Genomic DNA, 13,394 nt, shown 5'->3' on the forward strand with positions numbered 1-13,394 from the left:
TTATGGCAATCTGGAGTTTTCAGCAAAAGAAGAAGGGGTTTTATTGTATATGCTCATTCTTGGCACAGGAAACCATGCATTAACGGAAGAAAGCACCACGATTCTACCTTTGTTGTTTCTGAGGTGTGGAGCTGCAAAATGAGTGGTATAGACGGATCCCCAGAAGTTTGTATCCTGCAAGTGCCAAGTTGCAGAAGCCAGGTTTTGAATTTTCGTTTTGACTAATTGACTACCGCTAATATATATTACATAGAACTAGCCTCCTCTTATTAGGCTCATACACTAGACAAGACATCATAACTTCTGTATTTGTAATTAACCAGCACCACTCTCATGACATTCATGGTTTATATAGCTAGTAGCCAATTATATATAGAATGGAGAAAGCAGTATCGATAGGACATACATATATGGGGTTTCATAGTAGACAATTACCATTACGGATCTGAAATTTGTGATATTGGTGACATCTTCCAACATGCTACAAGTAGTGATCCCAGCATTATTCACCAGATGGTCCACTGCATCACACATAAACATACCCATCGTACCATTAATCAAGATACCCAAAAGGATCAATCCCATATTAACTAGGTTTGCTCCTCAAGTACATTAATTTCGATAGCGAAAAACTAATTGTCTGCAATGCCAAATTGCTAATCTAACTTCATGGCAGACAACTTTATACTGGTATAGAACAAATTAAATCTGCAACTGCACGAATTTGATCAGTCTACCCCTTAAGAGAGCTAATCTATATCCTAGCTATTATAACAAAATGCAATTTGAAAAGGGAAAGAAAAAAAAAACTTAAGAGTTGCATATATATATATATATATACGTACACCTTCCGACGTGGTTGATAGTTTCATCAACAAGTCTCTTGCAGTCCTCAGCCTTTGAAACATCAGCCCCAATCATAATGACCTCTGGAGAGCCACACTGAGCTGCTCGATCAACGACTTCCCTTAGCGCGTTTTCTCTCCTGCCAACTAGGGCCAATCGTGCCCCTCTCCTTGCATACTCGTAAGCCAAGTGCTACACCAAATCATACCGACAAAAAAAAAATTTAATATCAACAAAGGATTAATAATAAACCTGACAAACACAGCAGTTAATTAATGTGTTTACCTCGCCGATACCGGAGGAGGCACCGGTGATGAGGACGACCTTGCCGGCGACACTTTCGCTGAAGATGGTGCTCAAGAGAGAGGTGAAGAACTTGAAGAGATAAAGCGGCGGTAGAAGAAGCAAGAGGGAGAAGAAGGTGAATGGGGGAGCTGAGAGGTTCAGGAAGGTGTGTATAAGACCCAACATGTCTACGGCTTAGCTGCTAGCTGATGATAAACACTGAGAAAACTATAGTGTTGAAGAGAGAGCTGGAGACTATTGGGATTTTATAAGCATATGCATTGCCTATTAGTGAGTGCTAGAAGGAAGAAGAAGGTGGCAGTGTTGCATTGTAACCATGGGACACGTAGTTAGAGACATTCCTTGGGTGATGGTATTTTCTTTGGATAAGATTTTCATTAAAGGGACATGAAAGATTTTTTTGGGTGACGGTATTGTTTATCTTTCTGCTCCCAAATTTTACCGTTTACTTTTCGTTTTTTGATCCTTTGCTTAGTCGGTACGAAATGAAACACCGATCAATGGGCCTTGGGGTCTCATTAGTAGGGCTGATGACTACTAGTGTTTTACCGTTTTAGATTTTCTTAGAAAACTCGCCCCCGGGATGCTGGGGTAATGAGGGTTTGAGATTTTTGTGGCGATGATTTCCTTCTCGATCTTTTTTTTTTCTCTCGTCGGGAGTCTCTCTTTTTTGCGAGTAATCGCAACGTAATTTCAAATTTAATCCAACAAAAATAAAGAAAACATATTTCAATTAGCGATGACTCTGACTCTCTCTCTCTCTCTCTCTCTCCCTCGCGGGGAACAAATTAAAACCCAAAACTGAAGCGGTGGGAGAGAGACAAAACATGTATGAGGGGCAGAATAGTAATAAATATAATATTAGGGGTAAAATTATAAATTAATATGAGTATTACTATCCATTGAGAGTTAAGAGTTTTCAAAACCCAAAACCGAAGCGGTAGGAGAGAGACAAAACAGGCATGAGGGGCAGAATAATAATAAACACAATACTAGAGGCAAAATAGTAAATCAATGTGAGTATTACTATTCATTGAGAGTTAGAGCTTTGGTATATGTAACTAGAGAAACCCATGTATGGAAATTATCTATGGAATTGGTGACCAATTGTGGAATTGATCCAAAGGAAATGCAAATAAGACGAAGCAATTTGTAATCAAGGACATCTTATTTTAAAGGTTGAGAAATTTTCACTTTAACTACCTTATGAATAAAAAATTTACGGCACACTTTATATATTGATGTTTTATATTACATGACATCATTTTAGTTATTAGTGTCATTCTAAGAGTATATTTAGTAATGCTAACCATTTTTTAGTCAAAATAGTTAAAAAGTCATTTTAGCTAACCACTTTTTAAATATGCATGCATCAATTATTTCTATTTTAACTAAAGTTGATAAATGGGGAAACATGCCTTCTTTACTTTCTCTATTCATCTAAATGACTAGACTGAAGTAACAAGAGCAACAACTGAAGCTAGGAGGCTAGGAGCATCCTCTATTCAGATATGTACCGAGGTGATTGCTAGCTTTTCTAAGGAATGCCTTTTAAACATGTTTACCAAAAATAAAATTTCACTGCATACGTCCATGCCATGACATACTAGTCTCTAGTTGCTAGCCGATCCTGAGACCATTGTCTTCCCATTAGTAATTTAAATGTCTTTAAATTTGATAGTTTTTGTCCTAAAATTATAACGGTAATCATTCAAGTTGTTATGTTTCTACCACTTCTTCAGCCTCTAATTCGTTCATACGTATATGAAAAATTAATTTAGACTTGGACAAGGAGCAAAAACACATAACAAAAGGAGTTCTTCCAGAAATCCCACAAGAGGAACTCTCTGTCTTACATAATAACAGATCATAGGTCATCTCCACCCATTATCAATGAATTTTGGGTCGGATGCTTTCACTTTAACATCACAATGTTAAAGAGCATGGAATACTTCTACTGGGAAGCTCAATGGCCCCACGTGTTCCTAAATCTAAACTAGTTTATTTCCTTTATTCACCATTACAAAGTAGCAGTTCATATCTCCTTCTTTCATTGACCCTTGCAATGAAATCATCAGCTCTTTTGTTGAATTGCTGGTCCTCAGGCACACTGAGCTCTTCATCTTCGTCATCTATATCCTCTTTCACCTCCTCCACTACTGATTCCTTCCTTTGTTCCTTATACCCTTTTCCTTCTATAGCTTGATCTCCATCTCCATCTCCATAAGAGCTCATCTTCAGTACCCTTTCTTCAATAAGAGAGTTCTTCAGTATTACCCTTTCTTCAACAAGAGAGTTCACCTCTTCAGGTTCGTTCTCTTTGTAGGTTGAAGAGGGCTGAAACCTTTGGCACCTTTTGATACTTTCCTCATATTCAACATGAATATTAGGTGGAGAAGAGACTGTGGAAAAGATTTTGGATTCTCCTACAAGGGCAACAACAATGAGGTTGCCTAGTATGAACACAAATTTGGAGCTCAAGAAGATTGAGCTCATCATTGGCACAAAACCAAAGAAAAAACCCTTCATGGAAGAAAAAAATGAAGGAAACCACAGAGGGCTAGAACAAAAAAGACTGCAAGTTAATGCTGCCAAACAATAAAAGAAGTGATTGCTCAAAGGCTGATATTGATGCTTCTTGTGCTTGTGAATTGCTTGAAACTTCAGAATCTTGATGGGAATGGGATCCATGATATTAGGGGTTAGACTAGTATTTTCCCAAGGGACTAGTAGTAATTATTTCTGATGAGGGATTAGTTCAAAGGCCAATCTCAGAAAACATGGAGATTTAATTTCATCTGCCTGACCATTGACAATTGCAAAATACTGGTTTATATAGTGGGTGAAATGGGGTTACTTTGGTAATTAGGATTCCTTACACTACTTTTTATTTTACTTTATGTGGGAGGGTGACTTTTCAAAAGTTGTGTGGAGATTGATTGGCGTTTATTGGTTACTTTTGTTTTTCAGGTCCCTCTACTTTTAACCCCTGCTTGCAAATTTTTAATTGCAGTTAACAAAACTTAAGATTAGTGTTAATTGTTATACAGAAACTTGCTGATACGGTTTGCTGTGTTTTCCATATACATATAAATTCTGGGTGCATGCTATCTCTTACGCAGATCAAACTAGAACCGAAAAGATTAATTTGCTAGGGTTTTAGCATGCATGTGCTATGAATTTGTTTGATTGATTATAGGAGCATGCTTAAGTTGTTAGCTTAGCTTCTGTTATCAGTTGGCTATAGATTGATTGTGTTAATGAATCTGGTTAATTAGGGATGCTAATTAAGCTATATATATATATAATTAAATATGGAATATATTCTCTTTATTAAAGAAAGAGCTCCACGTAAAAAGCATATGTATGATTGTATCTCCTTATTCTTTTGCCGGAGTACTGTTTGATTGATTAAAGGGATCGTTATTAGCTTTTGCTCTCATAATTCTTCGACATTAATGTTGAGTGGAACAAAAAAGAGAGGAACCTATAGCAGAGGGATGTGGAATACATATGTGTGTCTCATGATTTGACTATTACTATACATAGTTATAATCTTGCTTCGACATTTCTTCAGAATTCAGTTATCGAATACAGCCTCTTTAGGTAATGAAAGCTCCAAAACTATAAAGATGTGTAAGATCTTAATTCTGAGACGATGAAATCTGGGGATGGAGACATCGAGTTATTAATTATTAAGCATATCCATGTTGTTATCAATATATTGGTGCATGGATGAATCCCCAGAGTAGTGTAAAGGATATACTGAACCCAATGATAATGTAATATATACTAGAGATACACATATGGCTCCTAAATAAAAGAAATCAGTGCTGTAATCCAACATAGAACTTTGATAAAGTAATATAGTTTGTTTAGAAGCATTAACCGAACTTGGTGCCTTAATTGCTTGCTAATGCCAGATATTAGTACTAATTAATTAATTTATTGGATTATAGATGTGTGTGAGAGAGAGAGAGAGAGAGAGAGAGTCAGAGATTAGCAGCACTTTCTTAATCTAGAACCCAAAAACTACGTGTGCGTGGAGGTTTGCCTAATTACACGGTGATTCTATGTAGATGTACACAGTACACCACAGTACACAAGGACAAAAGTCCATTAAAATCAAGCTTTAAAAATACGCACAACTGGTAAATGAAAGATTTGATCCAGGTTGAAAAGCTGTCATCAGAGATATAAAGCGTCATATTCCAATTCCTTTCACACACATGAAATGGGCTTATGGATGTAATGAAGCGTAGATTAATGCCTGTTAGCACATGGAGGCATAACAAAATACTTGGCCATTCCCTAAAATTATTGGATTTGACTAGGCTTTTTCCTTTTCTGGTTATAATTTGTGTTAGTTGCATAGGATTGCACATAACGTGGAAAGAAAAGAGAATTACTTGATGAACATTTTGCTGCTGGGTATATATTTTTCCAAATACAGGAAAAAAAAAATTATGAAATCTATAACAAAATTTTTCCAAAAAAAAAAAAGGGTAAAAGTTATAAATGGTTCCTGTGAACCTGTGATTTGGGGTGATACTCAATATTAACCTTGTAGTTTCAAAATGTTTAATTTTACCCTTGTGATTTGCAAAATTGATCAAAGTTGGTCCAAAATCTAATTTTGACAAAAACTTTCCCATGTGCAATTCATATAAAAAGATAAATTTGTCATCTCGATCAATAAAAAAATAAAACAAAAAACAAAATAAATTAGAAAATTCATACGAAAAGAAATTAAAAATTAGAATTCCACAACCTTCTATTTTTTTAGTTTCATTTTTCAAATGGTATTTCATTTAATTTCTTTTACTACTTTAAATTGAAATGACAAATTTATCATTGCACATGAGGGATTTTTGTCAAAAATAGCATTTGGACCAATATTAATTAGTTTCGCAAACCATAGGGATAAAATTAAATATTTTTAAACCACAAGGTTAATTTTGAGCATCACTCCAGACCACAATGACTATTTATAATTCTATCAATTTTAGAAAATTACACACAAATGATCTTTTGAAACTTTAATTAGTGATAAGGCCACTTAATTTTTCATATACACATAAGGCCACCTGCATCCACAAATTAAATCATTCCTGACAATTTTACCCTCCCACTTTACCCAATTAATTCCGTCAGCCTTACACAGTTACACCTCTCTCTCTCTCTCTCTCTCTCTCTCTCTCTCTCTCTCTCTCTCTCTCTCTCTCTCTCTCTCTCTCTCTCTCTCCCTCCCTCCTCGACCACAGGTTTTTCACATCTTTGGTCTCCTCCTCCAATTCTAGCGACCACCGGCACGACGCTCTCTCTCCCCCCATCCGATTCTCGCGACCACCGCCTCCGATCTGGTGAGATTCCAATCGATCCAAGCTTGCAAAACCTCGGAACGACCCCGCCACTCCTAAAGACGATGACGACGACGAAGATCCGATCCGAGCTACCTCACTGGAGTCCAACTCAGATCTCTCCAATTCTCTACTCGTCTCAGAAACCGAATGCTCACAGTGAGGCCTATGGTTTCTCTGTGAACTCAACCTCGTGCTCATACTTCGGCGGTGAGATTTCGTGCGAGTTAGACAGATTCTCAATTGGATCAGAGCTACCTCACTGGAGTCCAACTCAGATCTCTCTAAGAGAGTGGGTTCTTTCACCTCTTGCCCAGAATTCGGTTTATAAATGTGTCGGAGGAGGAGGCTCTATTTATGGACGTAGAGGAGGTCAGGAAGGTGTGTTGTGTTGTGGTGATCAATGGGAAGCGTGGGTGTAGTGTGTTCACTACAAGAGAAAATAACAAAAGCGAGGAATTTCATTGTGACAACCCAAAATTAGTCGCAAAAGCTTAGCAAATACGAGGAAATTTCAGTTGTCGCCCATATGACATTATGCGACACCTAATTCCTCACAAAATGTTAATTAGGCGACAATTTCTACCAATTGTCGGTTAATATTTTTGTGACAACTTTAATTTCCTCGCAAAAGATTAATTAGGCGACGACTTCTGTGAATTGTTGCTTAATGTTTATGTGACAACTAAATTTTTGTCACTGAAGACTGATTTAGTGACCACATATGTGAGTTGTCGGTTAATAATTATGTGACAACTTTACCTTCCTCGCTGAAAATCAATTTGGTGACAACTTTATCGGGTTGTCGCTTACTGTTTCTGTGACAATTTAAATTTCCTCGCTGAAAATAAATTTGGCGACAACTTTATCGGGTTGTCGCTTTATGTTTATGTGACAATTTGAATTTCCTCGCTGAAAATCAATTTGGCGACAACTACAACTTTATCGAGTTGTCGCTTAATGTTTATGTGACAATTTGAATTTCCTCGCTAAAAATCAATTTGGAGAGATGGGGAAGTAGAAGTTGGGCCATTTTCGACCAGCCAGGTTGATCCAACCGATGCCGGAGATAGTTTTCTCGGTGGGTTTGTAGTTGGGCTTGTAAATGGGTTGGTTGTGCCTGATGCTGCATTGCTTGGGAACTTGTTTAGACTACCCAACTTGTTCTGTTCCTAATTGTTTTATTTTTTGTTTGAGCAGAGATGTTAGTTATAGCTATAGCTTTGTTTAATAGCACAAAAGTGATAAGGGCATGTGAATTAGTACTAATTGCATTTTGACATGTTAGAATTGATTAACCTTTGCACTTAATAGATAGATGTGGTTAATGAAATTGGATCTTAATTTTACTCCTCATTGTGCAATTTTGATGTTATGGCATATATCTATGTTTCTGATGGTGTTTTATTCTGGTTTGTGTTTTTATTTTTATGGTTGAATTCTGGCAATATTTGTCTTGCACTTGCATCATTTCAGAAACAGAGCAAGTGAAGCGGTTTTCAATGTTGGTGAGAGTAGCTTTCGGAGTTGGTGAGAGTAGCGTTTTGTTGTTGGTGAGAAGAGTTTTTGATGTTGATGAGAGTAACTTTTGGTGGTGATGATTGTAGCTTTTTGTTGTGGTGATAGTAGTTTTTTACGTTGGTGAGAATAGTTTTTGTTGGTGGTGAAAATAGTTTTTTGCGATGGTGATAGTAGCTTTTGATACTAGAGTAACTCTCTAGTGTTAGTGAGAGTTACTCGCTGGTGTTGGTGAGAGTAACTTTTATTGTTGGTGAGAGTAGCTTTTGGTGTTGGTGAGAGCAGCTTTTGCTATTGGTGAAAGTAGTCTTCTGTTACTTGTGAGAGTAGCGTTTGTTGTTAGTGAGAGTAAATTTTAGTATTAGTAACAATAGGTTTTGTTGGTGGGGATAGTAGCTTTTGGTTTTGGGGACCATAGGTTTTTTTGGTAAGGAGTAGCTTTTGTCACCTCGCCGGAGGTTGCTGGAAACCTCACCAGTGTAGCTTTTGTTGCTAGTGACAGCAGCTTTTGTTGCTAGTGACAATAACTTTTGTGACCTCGCCGGAGGTTGCCGGAAATCTCATCAGATTAGCTTTTGTTGCTAGTGACAGTAGCTTTTGTGATTACCGGAGTTTTCCGGAAGTTGGCCGGAGTTCACCGAAAATTCACCGGAAGTTGTCGGAGATTGGTCGGAAACCTACTGGAGTTGGATGGAGGTTGGCCGGAGACCCACTGGAGTTGATCAGAGGTCGGCCGGAAACCCGCCGGAGACCTCACCGAAGAGGAGAGAGATGATGATTGTTGACTTTTTACTCTAGTGGTATTTATGTAAATATGTTCGTTTTTATATCCAAAATTTAACACATTTTTTAATGTAGTAGACTTATGAGGGAAAAAAATATTTAGTGGCCTTATGACTAAAAAAACATTTAAATATGCATTTATATGTAATTAACTCTTATAACTTTTAACCAAAAAAAAAAAATCACTGCAACATACTCCATCAAATGGATCTTTTTACTTAATACCTTCAATTGATACCTTACAAAATTTTATCATTTGATTCAAGGTTTTGAAATTTTCATGTGTAACAATGTATTAGAGTAAATCAGTGATGAAAAATCTACAATATGTCAACATGTGGCATACATACACTTATAACTTTTAGGACTTAATTACTCAAAAGAAAACCGTTTTTATTCTTATAAGGACCTTATTTACCTCAACAAAGATTTTTCCTTAATACAACCCATGTAACCACTTTGCCCTTAAAGTGATAAATATTACATGAAATAGAATATGTATGAAAAATGTTAGCTTAGCTGTAACTTTACCCATCAGTTAACTAAATTTTTTTTTTAATCAAATAAACAACTTATATACAGTAACTAGTCTATTGTGAGTCGAACTCATGATTTTCCACTTATAAAAAGGAAACATATGTCACTAGACCAAATGGTATTGGGTCCATGATTAGCTTTTAGTTTAGGAATATAAAATGCAAAACTAAACTTTTTTTTATCGACTAAATAAGTCGCCACGAGAAGTATATGTGAGAAATTAATAGAATCAAATGCTGAGAATACCACCCCGTGTAAACTATTGATTTCGTGTCCCCGGATGATTGACTGCAGGTCAGTCTGTACACTCTTTTTCATCAGATCCTATTATTATACATATACTTGTGAGGGTGATTTTGTGACTTTGACTTTTGCAGCAAGACCCTCCTAGTTGTACGAGACTAGGCCCAAAGTCGTTCAATGGTTGTCCCAAGAACAATTTCGTTGTAACATGTTAAGCGTAACAGCAGCTACTTGGCTTAACTATAACAGCAGCTACTTATCCTGATGATAACAGCAGCTACTTGGCTTGACTATAACAGCAGCTACTTAGCCTGATGATAACAGCGGCTACTTGGCTTGACTATAACAGCAGCTACTTGGTAATGATTTAGATTTGAGTTCGTAAGAACAGGGCTCATAGGTAGGAAAGATGTGGGAGCTAGATGCATGAGAGTTTAGCAGAGAGAAAGGATGCCGGCAACAACATGGTTTTGGGTTTTGGGTTAGGATTGTTTGAATATCGATAGCTAGATTATCAGAGATGAAAGCTTGATCTCTTGCTTGGTGTTTTTGGGTATTGTAACTTGGTTTTCTACGGCAACAAACCCTCCCTTTATAGCGGCGATCGAGAGGAAGGGTTTGCACCAAGAACCAGAGGCTTTGAAAGGGTATTCTTGATTTTGGTGGGATCATTCTAAGGCCTTCAGCTCTTGTTTTCCCTATGAAATCAAAAGAGTGAAAACCTGCTTTGGTCATGTGGGTAAAGACCGGTGGTGCAGGTACAGGGCGGCGATGGAAATCCCAGATTTCATGCTGCCGTGATTTCTGAGAGGCCATAATCCCTTGATTTGTGCTATTGTAAACCGTGATTGCAAACATCTAAGTGTTATCGGAAATTGGGGCAGGATTTTGGAGGATGGGAGTTGAGAGGCTTTTGTATAGACTTGGGATTCTTACCCGAAAAAGGACGGAGTAGTGATCCCAGCAGCAACTCGATGGAAACAATATTCCTGAATTGGAGAAGACAACTCCAACGTCCTTCTTGGGCTATGGGCTCTAATGTTGTGGTCTTTGGGTAAGGAATGGCTTTAGTGGGCTCTAAGTCTTGTTGAGCTTGTTTTCATCTCTCTGCTAGCCCATATTAAGATATTGGCCCTCGAAGCGTGAATTTTGGTTCCCAAGTCCAAAATTACCGATGGGCCTTATCATAATGATGGGCCTCCCATGATCTGTTACCTTCCACACCATATCCCACCATATGAGCCCCAAACGTAGCTTGGGCCTACGGGTGTCGCGTGATAAATAAGCGTGTTGGTCGGTTTAGAAATCCCTGTCAATCGCTTGAATGTTTAGGCATTTCGTATCGCTTGTTGAATAAAGAATTCTCTCACCGAAGAATGGGCTTGCTCGAAGACCCAATGGGTTTGATGACTCGTTCCTTTTGCATGTCACTTAGTCAAATTCGAACTTGTGGAAATTTGGGTATCAACATTAGCCCCCTTGATTTTGTAGCTCGTGTGACCATGTTACGGGCTACATAATCAAAGATTTGGAGACTTACCGAGTGATTGTATATAATCCTCCTCTGTTTTTTTTTTTTAGTTGTATCTACCCCCGTATCTTATTGATACGATTCATGACTTATTAGGCTTCCCACGTGGCGGTAGACCTTCACCGTCATTGGACTCCTAGTTAGAAAAGAAGAATCCTACTTTTTGGCTACTTTTCCCTCTAGGAAAACAGCATTGGCGTGCAAGTCGTTTCCGCTTCTCCTCGTTTTCTCCCATGTTTTGATTTGAACGAGGCGCTTTTCTCCAGGAGTCAGTTTCTTGGTCCAAGGAAAGAACCTCATCTTCTTTTAAGTCTAATTGGCTTGAGAGAATCCATTCCTGCTCCCTTATTCTCTCAAGGAACAGAGCGAGCGCGCTGCGTTCACTAAGTAGACGATCTGCGATTTTTCTTCTACGTTTGGTAAGCCTATTAGATTGCATCCTCTTTTGCTTGACCATCTTCATCCTTTGCCATCTTCGTCTCTTCTTTTCTTTCCTCTGTTTCAAAACCCGTCGTCGCCGTAATCTCACATTTGGCCAATGCGATACCAGGTTACAAGCGCGATTGCCTATTGCTGGTGTGATGTCGTCGATTCGCTGCCGTGATTGATTCATCGGATATTGCATGTTCCATCCTGGTGTTACTCATTCTGCTATCTTAGCCTCTTTTGGCTATATTCATCTGCTGTTATGATTGATCCGCTGTCGGGATCATACCGTGCTTGATCTGTTATTGATCGGTAAATATTCCTTCCCATTCCGCATCCTAACTTGTTTCTATATTTATATATATATATATATATATATATATAAATATATATATATATATATACATATTTTTTTGGTTTGGCTTGGACGCATGCACTCAATAGCCTTGGTTTTGATTAGTCCCCTGCTTGATGTAAGGATATATTGATTCGATATGAGTGACTTGATCTTTCGTGCGTGGAGGATTCTTTTTTTTTTTTGCTGCCGTGTTTGCCATTAAACACGACGAGGCTTGTTGTTAGTTTGCCTGTTTCACCCTATAAGATGCGCTTATTAGCTTGGTTGGGGCTTTTTCTTTTTACCTTTTAGCTTAGCCTTTTGCTTGGTGTGTGATCATGATTTGGCTGAGCATGGAGTGGCTTGGATTGTTGTTGTTGTTGTTTTTTTTTTTTTTGTTATGCTCATTATGCGTGGAGTCTTACTGCTGTGGTTGCAATGGAGCGTGCTGTAGCCTGGTATTGCATAGTTTAGTTTATCATATAGATTGTGCCTGTTAGCTTAGATTGAATGCATTGGCTTTGCGTCTTTCATTTTTTTTTTACTCGGCCTCCTACTTGACATGTTATAATCAGTTGATTCAAAACCGACTACTTGTGAATAGTATGCCGTGATTCGATGGCTTATACTTTCTTTCTCTTGTTAAGAAACACCTTATCACATGTGCAGGTCCCTGTATTAATCTCATCATGGCTCCTGAGGTGTGTAGTTTAGTTGATCACCATTTCGTGCTTGAGGATGGTCTTAAGAAGGACTTTAGAGGCAATTATGAAACTTCCAGAGATGTCAGTCTTGAGCAGATTTCAAGGCTACTGATTGAGAGAGGGGATTATCCGGCAATTCCCATAAACTTTGAGTATCCCTGTGGTTTAGTTACGGGATGGCCACAATGGGTTGACTATGAACTAGGAGATGAGGCTACGAGAATCAGACTTTCAGAGGCTGCTGTTCTTTCTTCCGTATTCATCTCTGCCCGTTATGATATCAACAGGGATGTAGAGTCTCTTCGTCATGTAGTTCGAAGGTGGAATCCTCACAGCCATACTTTTGTTTGCGAATGGGGAGAGTTTACCCCTACCTTGGAGGATGTCTTGAATATTATGAGGCTTCCTATTACTGGTTCCGTCAACCCTCTTGGCTTTGATTTTGACTCAGAGAAGTTGCAGGTTCTTGTAGAAGGGGCTTCCAGTATTAAAGGAAGTAAGCGCCGTTTCTCGAATTGGGTGAAGCATTTTTTGGGTGTTACCGAAAATGGGGTATTTGTCCCAGGTAAAGGCTTTGATTCTGGCTGCCGTCTGGAAGCGATGCTATCCCTGTGGCTGACGAAGTTTGTCTTCATTGAGTTTTCTTATGAGTATGTTGAAGAGCGCTTATTTCCCTTGGCAATTGCAATAGCAGCCGGCAGTAGGTTTCCTCTGGGACCAATGTTCCTTGGTCACGTTTATCGTATGCTTGACCATATTGTTGCTGACGAGTTGGAGAGCGTTGGTCGGTGTGGAGTCACTAC

At 38.3% G+C, this 13,394-nt stretch overlaps 1 protein-coding gene across 1 annotated transcript; it reads right to left on the reverse strand.

The window, feature by feature from the left end:
- Positions 1-1,471, reverse strand: LOC112176640 (11-beta-hydroxysteroid dehydrogenase A). Its single transcript, XM_024314677.2, has 4 exons — positions 1,132-1,471; positions 846-1,038; positions 436-521; positions 1-174 (listed from the first exon to the last, which is right to left on the reverse strand). The coding sequence occupies exons 1-4, from the start codon at positions 1,315-1,317 to the stop codon at positions 1-3; spliced, it is 639 nt and encodes a 212-aa protein (XP_024170445.1). The 5' UTR covers positions 1,318-1,471.
- Between the last annotated feature and the right edge of the window lie 11,923 nt (positions 1,472-13,394).

This window comes from Rosa chinensis, chromosome 7 (genome assembly GCF_002994745.2).
Source record: "Rosa chinensis cultivar Old Blush chromosome 7, RchiOBHm-V2, whole genome shotgun sequence".
Classification (NCBI taxonomy): domain Eukaryota; kingdom Viridiplantae; phylum Streptophyta; class Magnoliopsida; order Rosales; family Rosaceae; genus Rosa; species Rosa chinensis.

Coding starts and splice junctions, on each gene's coding strand:
- LOC112176640 (XM_024314677.2), bottom strand. CDS start 1,317: ATGTTGGGTCTTATACACACCTTCCTGAACCTCTCAGCTCCCCCATTC. Junction 1,039..1,131: donor CCTCCTCCGGTATCGGCGAG/GTAAACACATTA, acceptor GATTTGGTGTAG/CACTTGGCTTACGAGTATGC. Junction 175..435: donor CAAATTTCAGATCCGTAATG/GTAATTGTCTAC, acceptor TGGCACTTGCAG/GATACAAACTTCTGGGGATC.